Source organism: Ambystoma mexicanum, chromosome 6q (assembly GCF_040938575.1).
Source record: "Ambystoma mexicanum isolate Mex_15411 chromosome 6q, UKY_AmexF1_1, whole genome shotgun sequence".
Lineage (NCBI taxonomy): Eukaryota > Metazoa > Chordata > Amphibia > Caudata > Ambystomatidae > Ambystoma > Ambystoma mexicanum.
The window spans coordinates 1,396,444,137-1,396,461,129 of NC_090937.1; the positions used below are offsets into that span (position 1 = coordinate 1,396,444,137).

General features: G+C 42.7%; 1 protein-coding gene across 2 annotated transcripts in view; it reads right to left on the reverse strand.

Annotated features, from left to right (window-relative positions):
- Positions 1-2,682: 2,682 nt before the first annotated feature.
- The window catches only part of DOK7 (docking protein 7), a 1,054,554-nt gene continuing 1,040,243 nt past the window's right edge, over positions 2,683-16,993 (reverse strand). For both annotated transcript variants that reach the window (XM_069632037.1, XM_069632036.1), the window contains one exon: positions 2,683-7,506. In XM_069632037.1, the coding sequence (XP_069488138.1) occupies positions 7,370-7,506 (137 nt within the window). In that variant the 3' untranslated portion in view covers positions 2,683-7,369. The remainder of the gene's footprint in view (positions 7,507-16,993) is intronic.

Consider the following 16,993-nt stretch of genomic DNA (forward strand, 5'->3'; position numbering starts at 1 on the left):
TTGTGCACTTTGACTCTATGTTTTTGCCACTGTGTTGAATGTAGCTGCTGTTTGAGTTTAGCCACTGTGTAATATTTTAGAGTATAGCCAGCCACTGTGTTATATTTAACTGCCTTTTGAGTTTAGCAACTGTGCTATATTTAGGGGCATTCTTGAGTATATCCACTGTGTCTTACTTAGCTGCTTTTTTGAGTATATCTTCTATGTCCTATTTAGATGCTTTTTTGAGTATGGTACTGTGCCATATCTAGCTGTAATCTAAGTATAGCCACTGTGTCATATTTTGCTGCATTTCAAATATAGCCGTTGTCTCTTATTTAGCTGCATTTTGTGTATAGCCACTGGCTCATATTGAGCAGCTTTGAGAAAAGCCACTGATTTATTTAGCTGCATTTTTTAGTATATCCACGGTGTCAACCTTAGCTGCTTTTATAAGTACATCCTCTATGTCCTATTTAGCTGCTTTTTGAGTATAGCCACTGTGTAGAAACCAGCCTTGCTGCCTTTGAGAATTTTAACTTCATTTGAGTACAGCTGCTGCGTTATATTTAGCCATATTTAGAATATAGCCACTGTGTTATATTTAGCTAACTTTGAGTATAGCCTTGGGGTTATATGTAGCTGCATTTTTTAGTATAGCGACTGTGGTATTTTAGCTGCATTGTGAGTATAACCACTATGTTACATTTAGCTGCACTGCATTGTGAATATAGCCACTGTTATATTGAGTTTTTTTTTAGTATAGCCTGTGTTATACCTAGCTGCATTTTGAGTTTAGCCTCTTGGTAATACTTAGCTACATTCTAAGTGTAACCTCTGTTATATTTAGCAGCATTTTTGAGTATAGCCACATAGTCTATTCAGCCATATTTTCCCTATGAACAATGTACAGATATTTAGACACACTTTGAATTCACCCCCTTCTAAATGTAGCTGCATCTACGAAACCAAGAAACCAGCTAGGACACACATGTTGTACCACACTCCATGCTTATGGAAGATAGCCAGAAGCACAGCCACCCACCAGCACACATCTGTTATCATACACTACTCCAAGACACATTGCACACCACCCCTGCCATGAGAATCCAGCTATTGCTCACGATAGAAAATCTGTTTATCTGCACACATAATGATTCTACTACTCTTGCATACTCTCCAGACTACCTCTGAGGACCCATTCACATGCCAGCGCGACATGGGTGGCTAGCAGGGTATTGGCCTCCCTTACGTACCTTCATATTGGCTAAAATGCACACACGCATTCTAAACTCCTCCGACAAATTTCTCATACTTGCACTTCAGTCCCCCGAAGGAGCTCTACCTACAGCGCTTTGGGACTATACCAATGGGTATAGGTGCTATACAAATAACACATGTAATGGTTAATTTCAGGAAAGCATTGTCGTGACAGTCTGTAACTAATTCTGGAGCTACATTTGGTGTAATACGTACCTCTTATGGCTTATATACAAATGAGTTGTCTCCTACTCGGGTGTGTGAGGTTGAATTTCAGTACATAATGGAGATGGAACGTTGTTCCAGTATATCATCTAGGCACAATAAATTCTTCACATGCTTCAAAAGAATGGGTTATTACTCTCTACACCATTCCAAAATGGGGGCTAATTGTTTCCACTGTGTGTCCACCAAATGAACGTTTTTTACAATCAAGTGGATAAAAAGGCCATTCAGGGAGTAGAGAATCCTAATGGTAAAGTAGCACAATAGCGTATTTAGTAAATGCATAGGACCATACGCTATGTAGAATATATAATAACTGAAACGTGATTCATCAGTTGATGTAGTTGACACAAACTGCACCCATGGTAAAATGAGTGGATTACATTTGTACACGTTCAATCATCTGCTCATTGTCAGGGTCTGCATCCCAATGTATTGCATAGTAATGCCTACTCGTAAAATCCCTGCATTCTTTGCATTTCTCTCTTGCATTAGCCATGCCTTCTCCTCCATTTAGTGCAGATAATCAACACCCTCCTGTTTCTCTGCTCAACATGCAATGTGGTAGTGTTGTCCCTGGAATGAACCCCATACAACAGTGTTTGCCTCAGTGTTACCATCATTGTTCTCACAATCACTCGATTTGTCTTGATGTTTTGGTCAGTCAGTTTATTTTGTAATTGTCCTCCTGCATAATCAAAACTGGCGCCACACATTGGTCTGCTGCTGTGAAAGAATGATACATTCGTAAATCGTTGAATAAGAGTACACCAAAGGAGTATCAGGAGAGGTGGGATAGCAATTAGAACATTTTCCAGTGAGGTGGTGCGAGCAGATGGGAGGCAGTGTTTTATACTGTATCAGTTACAAGTGTTGACAAGCTGCTTAGTGGTGTCTCCTTCCATCTGTTGCCATAATGCGTTATTGGTCCACATTTGGCAGCCAGATACACCTGGGCGAGACCAACTGTATCCTGAATTACAGGTGACATGTGGCAGACATTACTAGCTGTACAAAATCACACAAGTTCCGTACACAGAGACGTCCACAGCAAAATGTCAGTTACAAATCAATATCTGCAAACTTACAGGTACATCAAAGGTAAACTATTTGTTGTTCAAGTTCGGAATTCATTAGGCGATAGTGATAGCTTCTGTAGAATTGTGTTTTACAGTTAACCAAAATCTATGAACTACTTAGTACTCACTAAATGATCTCTACATGGCAAATACACTTTAATTATGGACAACACAATATGCTACATTCCTTAAGAACCCGTAGGTGTGTTCATGTACAATAATCATTCAGATGTCTGCCAATCATTCTATTCTATGAAAAGCATAAACAATGCAGTTTTTCAGAGACATCTGTTACATTTGAGTGAAATTTCCTTTGCATTCGATGGCAATGGAACTTTGTGTTTTCTCAAAGGCACGAGTCTGCCATGCATTCCAAAGAGGCTTGTAATTATGGCTATGTCTAGTAGAGTGATATCTGCTAAAGGTTTTTTTTTAAAAGGAATTGCAAATCATTCATGCATCAATGGGAAACTGTGCTTCATTACACAGTTCATTCAGCTGCAGTATATTGGACATACCTTTCCACATTTATTAGAAGTACATTACTCCAAGTAATGATTGGCCAGCTGAGCTGATAGTTTTGTATACTAGGAAAAGGGCTGAGCTCAATATTCTTTCTTAAAACACCACTAAAGAAGTCCCAAGGCAACAAAATGGGTAAAATGTCTTGGGACATGCCTGCCCTTTTATTGCACCCTGACATAAAAAACAAGAGGTTTTTGAGTTTGTCATCTACATTCTCACATTTATGGAGATAGATTGCGTCAGGGGGCATACAGGGCTGAAAACAGCATAGGGAGGGCTCAGGGCCGTTAGTAGCCCACAAAAGGGTGATTGTGATTCACACCCTGAGATTTCATTAGGGGTGCGAATAATTATTATTTTGTTTTTTTTATAGGGAATATGGAATTTGTGCATATTGTGCAAGCCCAATCTCCTGTAGAAAATGGCAAAAACAAGATGGCCGTCCTCCGTAGCATATAGAAAAGTGACCAGGTCCCTTTTCTATTTCTATTTCTATCACGATGACGCAACTGGAAATAGCGGTGGTGCCGGGAGCCCCAGGAGGTGGGTGGGGAAGAGGTTGGAGGACGACATGGAGGCTGTGGGAGGGTTGCGAAAGGGCAGTAGGGCTGTAGGAGGGGCTATGGGTTGGCAAAAAAAAGACAGCACCCAGGGAAAGCCTAGAGTGGCTGGAAACACAGGCAGTTCTCGACCAATTCATACATAGTTTGTTGTACATGCAGGAGAAATACAAGAAGAAAATGAGGAAAAGAAATGCAGATTTAATGCCCAACTGTGGTGGAATAATAATAATGTTTTGTCCTTAAATTTCGTAATAATTGTCTTTCAAAAAACAGGGAGTGCCCCCTGCCACTAAGCCAAATCTTTTCATACCCAAGCCATTCCTTTTCTTGTCCTTTACACATGCATACACCCTTCCGCTCTCCCAATTCCTCCAATCTTCAATGCGTAAATATGAATTTATTTTTCATGTTTATAAGTGTACATGCAAAATTAAAAATGTTAGTTCAACATGCTGCATTTTTATTGTTTGCCTTAAAAATACATCATAAAATTTTACTTTTATTGCCATTTATGCGTGTACTTTTATGAAGATTAAAAATGAAATCGGTTTTCACTTTGTGTATTGGAGGATCTGTAGTTATTTATAAATCTGATTTTTACAAACCTTCTAATTACAAATCTGTTTTTTTTTCTCTAAAACACACCCCTTGTATGTGTATATCCTGCCCATGTGTCCTCTTAGCCTGACACTCGCTTTCAAGTCACTTGTACCCTCTCTGTTTTTTAAGAAATATTTTAGCTGATTAAGAAATGTATTTATTAAGGAAGGTACTTATGTCATGTTTTGTTTGTTATAAGAAATGCATTCCCCCATATTTGAATGTTGTGATTTTGTTATACAAACCATTTTCAGTAACGATTTTTCTGACAGTTTTTTTCTATCAATAGGAATTAGACCAGTTAATTTCAGCCATATGAGGTAATATTTGAAGGGGGGGGGGGTAAAAGCGGGGAAAATGGACACACTGCAGGGTAGATGAGCCTGAAATATCATGTTAAAGGAAAGTGAAAGAGCCTAGAAGAGGAAAACTATTTGGAAAGTGGGCAAGAAGAATATAGGAATCCATTACCAAAGCAACCCGGAAAGCAAAAGAATTCCCATACCCAACATTAATGTATATGTCATTGAGATTTAAGTTAAAACCACTGAAATAGCCCTTTCCTCTCTTTATGTCATTACTGCATGAAAGGGCCTTCATACAAATACAGTAAAACAGACACAAAATCAACCTAAAATGTGGACACAGAAAAACCACATATGTACATTTGCTATGTTTACTGAATCTATATTACAGTTTTGAGAAACTTGTATGGGTTTTACGCTTCCATAGCAGCACCACAAGAACATTTCAGATAACGTATTTGTTGGCATATAGCAATGATATCATGACAGGAGTCGAGTGAAGCTCTGATGGGCCTTCCTTTTTTATAACTTGTGATAGAAAGGATCAGAACCGCTAAGCCATCCTTTCACTCCACAATCTCAAAGAGGATCCTTATTTCAACATAAGTACTTGCAGCAGCATGCCTACTGGGCAGTTATGGCTTCCATGTTAAGGTAATAAGCAAGAACAAAATGAGGACCGTAAACAAACCACGGTTAAGGGTCATATCCAGCTACTACAACAAACCATGGCATGGGTTATTGTCATTCGCACCTCCACGTAACATCCTCAGTGCTGTTGGCTTTTTCGGATAGAAGAAATGGCTCACTTGGAGACTGACTGCAAGCCGTTTCTTATGTCAAAACAAAAACCTAAGTTCAAGATGGCCACCATGGAAATAGCAATGTTACCATGCAGAAACCATTCTCCACGTCCATGCCCGGTGAGGGAGATGGACAGCCGGCAGTGGACAAGGCAGATGCGGACTTTCAGAACATTGTTGGGAGAAGGATATGGCAGGAGGCAGAGGGTGGCGAGAGGTGGAGGAAGATGGGTGATGCAGTTGGGTTAACTAAAGAGGAGGCAGAGAAGGTATTTGTTTTGCACACAAAAAACACAAAATATACCACATTATCAGCTGTTCTGTTATATAAATATTTTTATATTGTGTAATGAAATGTTTGGCTATAATTGTATGCTGTGTAAGATCACTTTCAGTAAAAACTGCCTAAGGCTGAACAAGGAATCTGTTAATATATTTAACAACTCAGCCTTCTTATATCATTAGGTTTATCCTGTCATTAAGTAAGTAAAACATGGCTCTGAACTGTGACACTATGATCTCTATTCATATGGGACTTTTTCAGTAAATAGTATCAGTGCATTAGAGAGAAAATAAACTGTGTTCTGAACACATGGACCATGTGAGTTGTACGGCATGTACACATCTACGCACGTCAGTCTATGCGTGAATGTATGTGTGGGTGATAAGTATATGGTTAAAAACGATATAATTACGCTGCATTTGCTTTGATGGCGCCTCAATTCTGTAATTTATTTAATATTGATTTCCTGATCAGGCCTACATTACACAGAATACCTAGGCTGATTTTGATTTCTTTGCCGTTCCAAAACTCCAGTAAAGGGGGATAAAACAAAGCAAATGCATGTGGCACTATGCAAGAGATGTATAGGCGGGAAAATGCCGGCCACGTGAACAGACATGGAAGGGGAAGCACTGGGACTTCAGCCTATACCTGCTACCTTGCATTTCATTATTTTCAAAGTAATACCTATCTATTCAAAGGTATGGCACCGTTCGGATATACCATTATATAATTAAGGAAAATAGTGTGAAAAGAATTTGTTGTCCAAAAGCATTCGAGGAATATCTAAATGGACGACATCTAACTAATCTCTTAACTACCTATTGGTTTAAATGGATATTGGATGACATGAAATGAAACATGTAGAGTAGAAAACACACTTTCATTGATGCTTCTTATGCACTTTACAGGGAATACCAAGCAATTCGCAGGGAAGCCCAGATGAGCAAGTCAACAAAAAACATAGGCTATGATAACACCATGCTCTGACAGATGAACACCATGCTTTGATGAGTGCATTCAGTGCACTGTAAACATCATTTTACACAGCAATGATCGCTGTCCATAATGATTATCCCTGTTCCTTGTATCATCTGAAAGGTGCAATGGAGAGCTGGCTGTCGTTTAGCTCAAGTGGGCCAGGTGCTCCTCCATTGGCACACATCTAGATGCAGGCATGTTATAACCTCGCAGAAAGCACCTTTATGCCCAGCCTGAACTAGGATACCCTTCCATACCCCTCAGAATTCTCACAATGATATTGCCAGGGATGGCCAAAAGGTTGCAACCGCCTGCTTACTGCTGTTATGAAACTATTCTACCTAATTCTGTAAGACCATGGAATCTGAAGAGGTAAGTATTTACAGACTCAATCGAATGCCCCGGTGCCTAAAATAAATAATACATTAAGTGTAAAAGGTATAATTTAAACAAATAAAAAACAAGAACTTAACACATCACTGTATTGTGTTATCATGTTGCTTCATGTCTGCAAACTTTGGCCCATTGGGCATTCACATCCAACGCACCATACTAGCAGTCTCCCAGGTTGTGAGTATCAATGTTGGAAAGAAATTGATATGCACATGTAGATCACAGCTCTCTTCCTGTATGAACATGCTAATAGCTGTCAGCCGTGGTCAGGTTGAGCTTCCTGCCCCATTTATAAAGGAAAGAGTTTGTCCTTCAAGTCTTCGTCAAAGTCTTTACACTTGTAGGTGGAAGTCCTTCCCTTTTATGCTGCGTGTTACTGTTGCGCTCCCTTCTTTTTCTGCTCGAGTTCCTGGAGTCGCTCCTCACGGAACTGAGCATGCTGAGTTCCCACTTTGTGTGCTGTCTCTGTGGCTGCGATATCAATCTGCGCGTACTTGCTGGAACCTCCACCTACAACCACAAGAGAACCGTTGTAAGCACTCTGATTCAACACACTGGCTAATAGTCATGCAATGAATCATAATTGTATGTATTACAAATTCAGTGATAGAGACTCTCACAGTTGCTGTTGTGTATGTCCATGTCAGCCTTTGCATTCAGCTCTAAAGGACACATGAGGTGAAGGGATGAAGACGGAGTTGTGTGATCATAAAGCCTGTTGACCTTCAACAATGCCTTGTAGCCTAGCCAAAGCAGAAGACGTGACTTTCAAGTTTTGAAACCACACATAGGAGCCTGGTTTGTGGTGTTGCATTCTTTCTGGCACCTTTGTGATCCAGGGGAGTCAAGTACCCCTCTTCTGGGAGGAGTGACTAATCGATTGGGGATCTTGGAGTCAGAGTATGTTCATAACAGCAGACGTGCTGGTTGAGCAGCGTCTTAGCAACCATGCAAGCAGCACTTTTGTATAGACAAAGCCAAAGGGCAAACTATACAATACGGTGCAACACTGACACAGCTTGCATAGTTGCTCGTGTTTGGTGGCGCACACGCCATACACAACCCCAGTAGTGGTGTTTTAGGTAGCTTATCCTTTTTGTAGTCAAAATAAAGTCCAGTCCAGAGTTTCCCCCACCAGCCCTTCACCTCAGTTATATTTGACATTTTCGAATACCGAAAAGGCTGCACACCCAAAAGACTGATTTATTTGGTCTTTTTATTTTTCAGGCAAATAAATACCTTTTAATCCATAGTTTCACCTCAGAACATGACCACAAAAAATGAAAAGCTATGTATTGATGGTCAGCTAAAAAAATCGCTTCACACCCCGGCTCCAGCTCTCATTGTTGCCAGCATGTAACCCTTAATAGCATATGCTCCTGCTGCAGACATGGCCCTCATTACGAGTCGGGCGGTACGGGGTTAACGGCACCGGTAAAGGTGCCGGTGCCGTCAACCCGTATGGCCCAATTACGAGTTCCCCTCGCGGGACCCGCTCTGCACGTCTGGTTTTACCAGACGTGCAGAGTGGGTCCCGCGAGGGGAAGAGGGAGCAAACAATGGGCCATCTCGTAATGGCCCGTTGTTTGCTCCCTCTCCCATTCCCATTCAGCCCTATCGGGGCTGAAATAGGAATGAAGAAGGACCGTGTCCGGGTCCTTGGAGGGAGGAATTACCGGGCCTTCCGAACTCGGAATGGCCCGGTAAATCCTCATTCCGAGGACCCGGACACGGACGCGATTTCGGCAGCAGCCATGCCGCCAATAGCGGCATGGCTACCGCCAAACTCGTAATGAGGCCCATAGTCCCGTCATTTATTTGGGACTAGCAGGGACTTGTTTCTGGTCCACTAAACCTTACATTTTGCACCTCAATGCTGCTTCAGGTAAGCAGAGGGTTACATTTCTCTCCGTTCTTATGTATCAGTACCATCATTTCCCTTCCATTAGTCCACCAGTCGACGCTGTGGCGAGCCAACCTTTGCAGAAAATGGCTGAGCAGTCACAAACAATGATGCAAGAGGGTTGATGTATAACTGAGCACAGCTAAGTAATCTGAAGAGTGCTGAAGGTTAGCTGTGAAACTTTAAAAGGTGACATCATCATAAGGATTCATCAGCGCCGTATGGACTGCCAGCCTTTGAGTTGGAGCATTAGGCATGCGTAGCTAACACCAGCAAATATATGGGGGCTTTAAAAAGGCTTGGAAAAAACCCTGTCACCCAAAGTGTGGAATTAGAATTGATTAAGCTCTGTATAAAATAGTACTTCCTGTTAAAACAAAGACAATTTTCTGGAGCGGATGGCTTGGATTGGGGCTAATGTGCATACCCACAATGCCTTGATCATGTTGCTCTGAACGAGGGGTGAACTGCCAATGTTGGTTACTTATTCTTGTTAAGGTGTGGCTGTCTTCCCCACTGTGGAAAAAACCTCAGCATTGAGGCAGGGGGAGGCACGTTTATATCATCACTTAAGACCTCAAAATTAGCCCTCACATTTTATTGGCATGCTCAGGTAGATCTAGTCTATGACTGTCCTTTTTGAACCATTAGTGCCATGTAGGGTGCTCACGGATTGTTCTAATTATTTAAGGGGTGTTTGTTTACCCAAGAGTTAAAGAAAGTGGCACACATAGGATTTGCTTGGCAAAGTGAGGACCTGGAAAAAGCCAGGCATCTATGTTCAGATTCAGCTCCATCAAAACCACACGTATAGTTCATATAAGCTATGAAGATCTTAATTACACCTTCTGCTCCTGAAAAATGATCTTATGTAGGAAACAGTCACAGAAGAAAAGTCAGTGGCTTTAGTAGTACAGGTTTTCCATGGGAAATGATGGAATTGGATAAACCAATAGCCAATTTTATTCTAGAACATGAGATGCATTTCTGAAAACTTCAGGATTTAAATGTAACTGTCTCAATGTTCGTGCTTTCAATCAAGAAATGGCCAGACTGAAGAAATGGAGGAGGAGGTTTGGCGCCTTGCAGGGGCAAGAATAAGACAAGCCCTGCCTCGATTTCCTAGAAGGCTTGCGCCGACTGGGGGAAAAACCTTTGCAAAGCTGCGGTCCTTCTCCAAAGACTCTAAAGGAGAAGATGAGCTAGATGCCTCATGCTGACAGGACCTCTCAGCATAGTTCATCTTCCTATTACAATTCCGGCAAAGGGAAATTAGTGGGTACCATGGCCGTTTAACACCTTTGGTACTCAGAGCCATGCAAGCACCGAACTGCCTGCGCCCTAGCTCGGCTAAAGAGACCAATGCCAAGTGGACATCACCCCAGGGTTGGCAGCTTCTGCCTGACTCAGCATCACAACTTCATAGGCTTTCCGATCAATTTTATTTTCTCATCAGACATTCAACTTAACTATAGTTCTCTACAAGTGAAACTATCATCCATGATGTATTAGGACTTTGACCTCTCGCCTGATCTCTTTCTGAACACTGAGAACCACATGGAAGGAAATGTCCAACACGGGCACCAAGGTCACCCATTCCACTATACTGCAAGGATAAGCCACTCATGCATGCGTGTATAGCTTCTCTTATCAAAACCGCTCTTAGCTGTCGTGGGCATGATGGAAGAAACTCAAGTACTGAGGCCAGGTCCCACAGGAATGAGGTAAAATGTCCAAGAATCACAGCGCCTAGCATACAAGTAAGCCATGTGGAGTTTCATCATTGGGGAGTCCATACATTTGATTACATACTCTTAATTCTGAACCCCAGATCACAACCTCATTGCACTCAAGAAAGTCTTTCATAGTACCTGGAACATAGGTCTCAGCAAAAGGAATAAATGCGATCATGGACGGGACAGGATCTTTAAGTGTTAGGAAACACAAATAGGGCTCTCAAAATCTACTACCATTGGCAAAGAGATTTTATGAATGGTGAGTACCATTTGCATGGTACTCAACCGTGTTGCCGAGTATGGGATGTTTGAAGCTTTTATTAGACATTTCGTACAAACAAAATTTGTTTTCAGGTAATGTGAAATAAAAGTGAATGGCTGGCCTTTGGGTGGCATCATAGCCCCAAATATGAAGTTTGCTTATGATGACGTTCAAAATGTATATTACACATATGTTTACAGACAATGACATTACCATAAACCCTAAAAAGTAATGGATGAAACTACCATCTAATACAAAAATAGCAAAAGTAGCAGCATAAATGCACAAGTTGTAAACCATCAATTACATATACTTTGCATTTTGCTAGCGTGGATAATTCAATCCTCCTCTCACGCTGGACTACATGCCCAACTTTTACAAGTTTCTCTCATGTCAAAGAAAAAAAGTGCCAGACATTCATTAGGGGCAAAATTAATCCTTATGTCCTTATGTGTGTTAACTGGCGATGTTTCCTACCATCTATCGTCCTGCTCTTGCTAAAGATCCCTAATAGAATAAAGATACAAATGTATTACACTTATGGGGTCTCTTAGCCTCCCAAATACCCTTTCCCTAAGGGATTTAGAAATACACTTAAGCAATATACCTGAGTGAGCTATCAATAAGCACTTCTCTAGACCAATGCAACCACTTGTGTTGCTATCCCTGGCTTCCTCACTTTAGAATACGACAGCTTTTCTTCCTCTTGCAATCCTGAAAAAAAGCAACCTCAATAGTTGCAGATTCTCTCATAGCATGTTGTGACTGTATTGCTCTGCACTCTTACACCTCAGATGAAAAAACGGGGTCAACCTCTCGCTGAGTGCACTCCAGCTTTCATGCCATGTATAAATAGCTCTGTATTAAAAAACAAAGCACTCTCTAACTACTAGAACCATGATTGTCAACATTAAGGTCTAAACTATAAGGAACTATTTGACTCACACATTTACTTGAGTCTTTACTGGAGACTGCTGTAATTTCACCTCCATCCAATTTCTTGAGCCTCACTTCCCTGCAGGGTAAATTTACTATTCCATATGAGCCCACCCGAAAACGTAACAAAGTGGCCAGTAAGGATACTGTCTGAAAAAAAGCCCAAACCACTTTGCATTTAGGCAAACTGAAAGTTCACAATTGGCAAAGGTCTAGGAAATTTAGGACAAAGCGCACCCACTATTGTGGGACTTCTGGGAGGCAAAATGTCCTGTAGCAAGTGTCACAAATTACACAGCGTTTTTCAAAATGGCTGCCGTGTATAAATTCACATGAGGATGTCATTGCGCCATACACGATGATGTCATTGTGCTATGTAGTGCGTCAACGTCGTTGCCGTCATAACAAAGTAATACGATATTACAGTCCACCTGTGGCTGTATAAAAAAATATCTAGCTTGAGTCAAATCTGACGCCACAGGGTCCCTTTTTCTTTGTTTTAATTTTTTTGTTTTCTTTGGGTCTCCTGCATCTCCGTAGCCCAAAAGTACCAAACATGGGGAGCAGTGAATATCCCTGCAACCCCTGCTGCTCATTTTCGGCATTTTTGGGCTTTGGATTTTTAGTACAGGCCAAATTCGGGCAAATGGTCCATCCAACCATTTCTTTTCGATCAACTTGGGTTTTTCCAAATTCTATGCCAACACCTCTCATCAGCAGGGCACTTCTCCAATAAAGCAATAGACTGGATCTCATCTTTTCTATCTATCAGAACAATGGGAGTTTTTTTCCACCCTGGCTTCTGTCTCTCCAGCCCCAGTCACATGCAGAGTCCCCCAAGGCTCCTGTGTCTCAACCAACCCCATTTAATATATTCACAAAGCCCCTCTTCGACCGGCTGGATTCCATGGGTATCTCCTGCACCTCCTATTTGGATGTTATCAGAATCCTCTTACCCATCTCAGGTACCGATGACACAGACTCCAACACATTTGGTAAAATATACCAAGCCATTCACGCCTGGATGGTCGCACATTCCCTATGCCACAACGACAAAAAACGGAGTTGCTCCTCATTGGTGCACAGTCCCTACTAAACAAACTTGATAGAGCCTATAGACCCTTCATCATTGATGGTAACACCATCCCAGACTCCAGAGAAGTCAAAACATTAGGGCTCTATCTTGATTCATCACTATCCTTAACTAGACAGGTCAATGTAATTGCCTCGTCGGCGGCCTATACTACTAAACTTGTCAATGCCTGCAGAACCTTCCTCTCTGCGGACAGCTGTATCACAGTTGCCAGAGCGCTGATTTTCACCAGGCTCGAATATTGCAACGCCATCTTTACAGATTCCTCCACGAGTAACATAAACAATTTATAAATCATTCAAAACAATGCGATAAGAGCAGCACTCAACATCCCCAAAAAAGATCACATATCACAAGCAAGAAAAGACATTCACTGGCTGCTTCTGTGAAAACATATCCTGTTAAAAAGTCTCACTATGACGCACAAATGCCTCTCAAACATGGCACCAAAATACCTAGCCAGTAAACTCACCAAATCACAGTCCTACCGACAAACCAGGTCCTCCCAGTCACCCAGTCACACTTTATCTCCATCCTCAGATTCAAACTACAAAGAGCAGGGGGTAACAGTTTCCCGGTAGTGGCTGCCAAACACTGGAATACCTACCCTTAAGAAGCAAACCCTCCTACTGGACCTTCCGCAAATGCATCAAAACGTGGATGCTTACACAAGACTTATAAACTAACAACATTGCATGCACTGTTCCATATATTAATGTAATCCATGTAAATGCATCCTGTAACGGTCTTACTCATCTACACGGCTGTATCATAAGTATTACTCGTAAAATGCACTTACTGTAACCAGTGCATTGATACCTCAGGGCTTGGTGCACTATACAGATGTCAAAATGAATAAATATTATATCTGCATGTTTTTTGCAATTGCAAAGGAATCTACCTGAATGCCATTTGGCATGTACCTTTCAGGGAAGCCCTTCTCGTTTGCTTGGGATGCAACACAAGTGCAAAGTACCCTTGATGGCCCTAATAATTGTGCTCAAGGTTGGGCAGTGCCTCTTGCATGACAGAGTGGCAAAGCGAGTGGTGACGTTTGTGGAGTGTGCTCTTTGGTAAACAGGGAAAAAATAAAAACTATGAGGTCAGTGAAATATGCAAAAGCAGCACTCGGTGTACATGATTATGCTAGATTCTTTGGATGATGGTGGCATGACATTTGCCTCACCAGATAATTATTGAGCATTTTATTTCATGGTTAACAATCTATTAGCTCACTTCATGAAAGTAACAAAATAAAAAAAGAAGTTGAAGGAGTGTATCTAACATGTAGTTTTGTGTATGTGCCAAAAGGAAGTCTTTAGATTAATGGACAGTGGTGGTGTAAAATATGAGGATAACTGCACTGGTCATCTGGAGGAGGACACAGGGCACACTCTGACGGATGGAGAGACTGGAGTTCCTGCATTTATCAGGTTCCTTGTGAGAGGTGGTCACCTAAGACTAAGAGGAATCAAACTGGGTACACCATGAGCCAGTTCCTGGAGGTTACCAACACCCTGCCCAAATCTGCACATAACGATTAAGTACCTACCGTGTCCACAGAGATAGCAGGGTATGGAAGTTCACCTTGAAGGCATGTATTAACATCTTACAGGGAAGCCATTTCAGTCTACGTGTGATGATGCAATGCAAGTGCAAAGTACTCTTGATGGTTGCTGTGGGGGAGGGGAAGGGTTAGAAGACCCTATCAGGATACGCTACTGCCAGTTGGTATTGGGCTTAAGATATAAATAAGATCACCAGACTGACAGTTACAGTACTTTAGTCATAGAAACAACCTCCCATCACCTTACATCTTGAACCGTACAGTCACATAAATGGCAGCAAAAGGCGACATTCAGGCCAAGCTATCAAAGATTGATCACTCAATCGATCCACTAATTACTGATCCAGCCAAGGTGAAGAGAGAAGTAGACGAGAGACACTGGATTACAACATTACAGACATTGAACTTTATTACGAGGTCTGCGGTAACCCGTCGGTGCTACTGGTGGGTTGCAGCTGACCTCAAAACACTGAATCTGCCACCTGACTTCCCGGTGCCACAGGGACATTATAAGTCCTGGTGGAGCAGGAATTCATGCAGGGGATTTGGTAAATCCCCATTCCCGTGAGGAAATGGGAACTCGGAAGCACTGGCACCGTTGCTATCGGTGCTGGTGCTTCCATGACAACTCTGCCTACAAGAGCCATTGGACATGGCAGGGTCAGACCTGCTGGGTGCGGCGGCCCCAGCAGGCAGACTTGTAGCATGGCGATCTGTAAACAAGGGTGCCAGTAAACTTGTTTCCAGACTGCCACACTGGTAGTGAGGCCCAGTGTCTAGTTATTCGTTATTCCATGATGTCACAAGGGTTTGAAAATCTTCCTTTGTTTCTGAACCTTATGCCAGAGGTTCTCTTCTCCAGTGTGGAAAGTAACATGAGGCGCGCGCAGGTTTTAAAATCTCCCTTTGTTCCTGAACCTTATGCGCAGAGGTTCCCTTCTCCAGTGTGGAGAACAACATGAGGTGTGCGCAGGCAAATGCACGCGATAAAGAAAGAAACAGCCACACTGTGTTTAACAGGAACTGTTTTATTGCCGCACTCCGCGCAGCCTCAGTAGATTAGGTCACATGACCCTTGGAGCACGTAGGATGTTGCATCTCTCCCCTAAATAACTTTCCTACCCCATCTCTTCGATCCATCATCTGCGTCGCCGAATGGTGCGGCTAGGTATGCCGTCATGCAGAAAAGGGTATTGCCTCAGTCTGTCTTTCCTCAATGTCAATTTGCTCCTCCACCGGTGACCCCTTTTTATCCCCTGTATATCCTGGTTCCTCTCTGGCGCAGGCTTCATTCTCATTCCATTCGCCGGCTGCTGTGGGTTTTCTGCAGGGATCATAGATCCATTCATGCCGATGATGGTTAGAGGATGAGGGTCGAATGGAGAATGGAGGGGTGTCCTTGTGAGATTGTAAGATTGTGTCTGCCGCATGAGGACGTGGTCTCCTACTTTCGGATTAGCTTCTTGTGCTCAGGGTCTGTGGTCAGCGTAGTCTTTCATCTACTCTTTTGCCAAGTATCCTTTCTCTGCACATCCTGTCCTAGCGGATCTTCCTCCGTGGGCTGACCTTCGTAGGGAGCGGATGGGGCACCAAAACATTAATTCGGCCAGGCAGATTCCAGTGGAGTCTTGAGGTGTATTTCGGTAGTCTCGTAGGAGGTGGCATAGAGACTGTTCTATAGGCATGTGGGTGATGTTAGTGATCCTGACGGCTCTCTTCACATTTGCCATGAATCGTTTCACCGATTTGTTTGCCTGGAGCCACAGTAGTGTTACTTTCCTGTGGTGAAAACCCATATATTTGGCATAGTTCCGGAAATCATTGCTGGTAAATGGAGGACCATTGTTGGATTTTACCACCTTTGGGACCCAGTAGGCAGAGAACATACGGTCTAGAGCGGGGACCACAGATGTGGCTGCTGTGGAAGGCAGAATCTCGATCTCGGGGTATCTTGAATGTTTGTACAGTGCCACCAGTATGTATCCCTCCGATCTTAGTGGGCCAAAGACGTCAATTGTCACCTCTTCCCAAACGCCATCTGGGAGTGGCGGCATGTGTAGTGGTTACACGAACGATGGTGGTTGTAAACTGAGACATATGTGGCAGGCTTTCAGTGTGCTCTCAATGCTTTTGTCAACACTATGCCCCTGTGGCTTTTGTGGGCAATGTCTATGGCTCTCTGGTGCAGAGAAGATGGCAGTACTATGCAGCCCCCTTTGAGTATCAAAGACGAGGGTAATAGGGATAGCTCTTCTTGGATCCTGCAAGTGTTTGGAAGAGTTGCACATCTATCGTCTGGTTGTTCAGTACCGATGCTTCCGCAGATTTCCATCTTCTGCTTTGCATGCAGGTGGTCGCGAGGGCCAGGGTTGCTTCGTCCTCTGTGCCTTTCGTTAGTTTAGCTATGAGGATTGCTTGAGGTCCGGCATGGTCCTCCTGTCTTTTCCCTGTCCTTTCCATGGACTTGCCTGCAGCCTACCCTCCTGGTCACCCAGCGTTC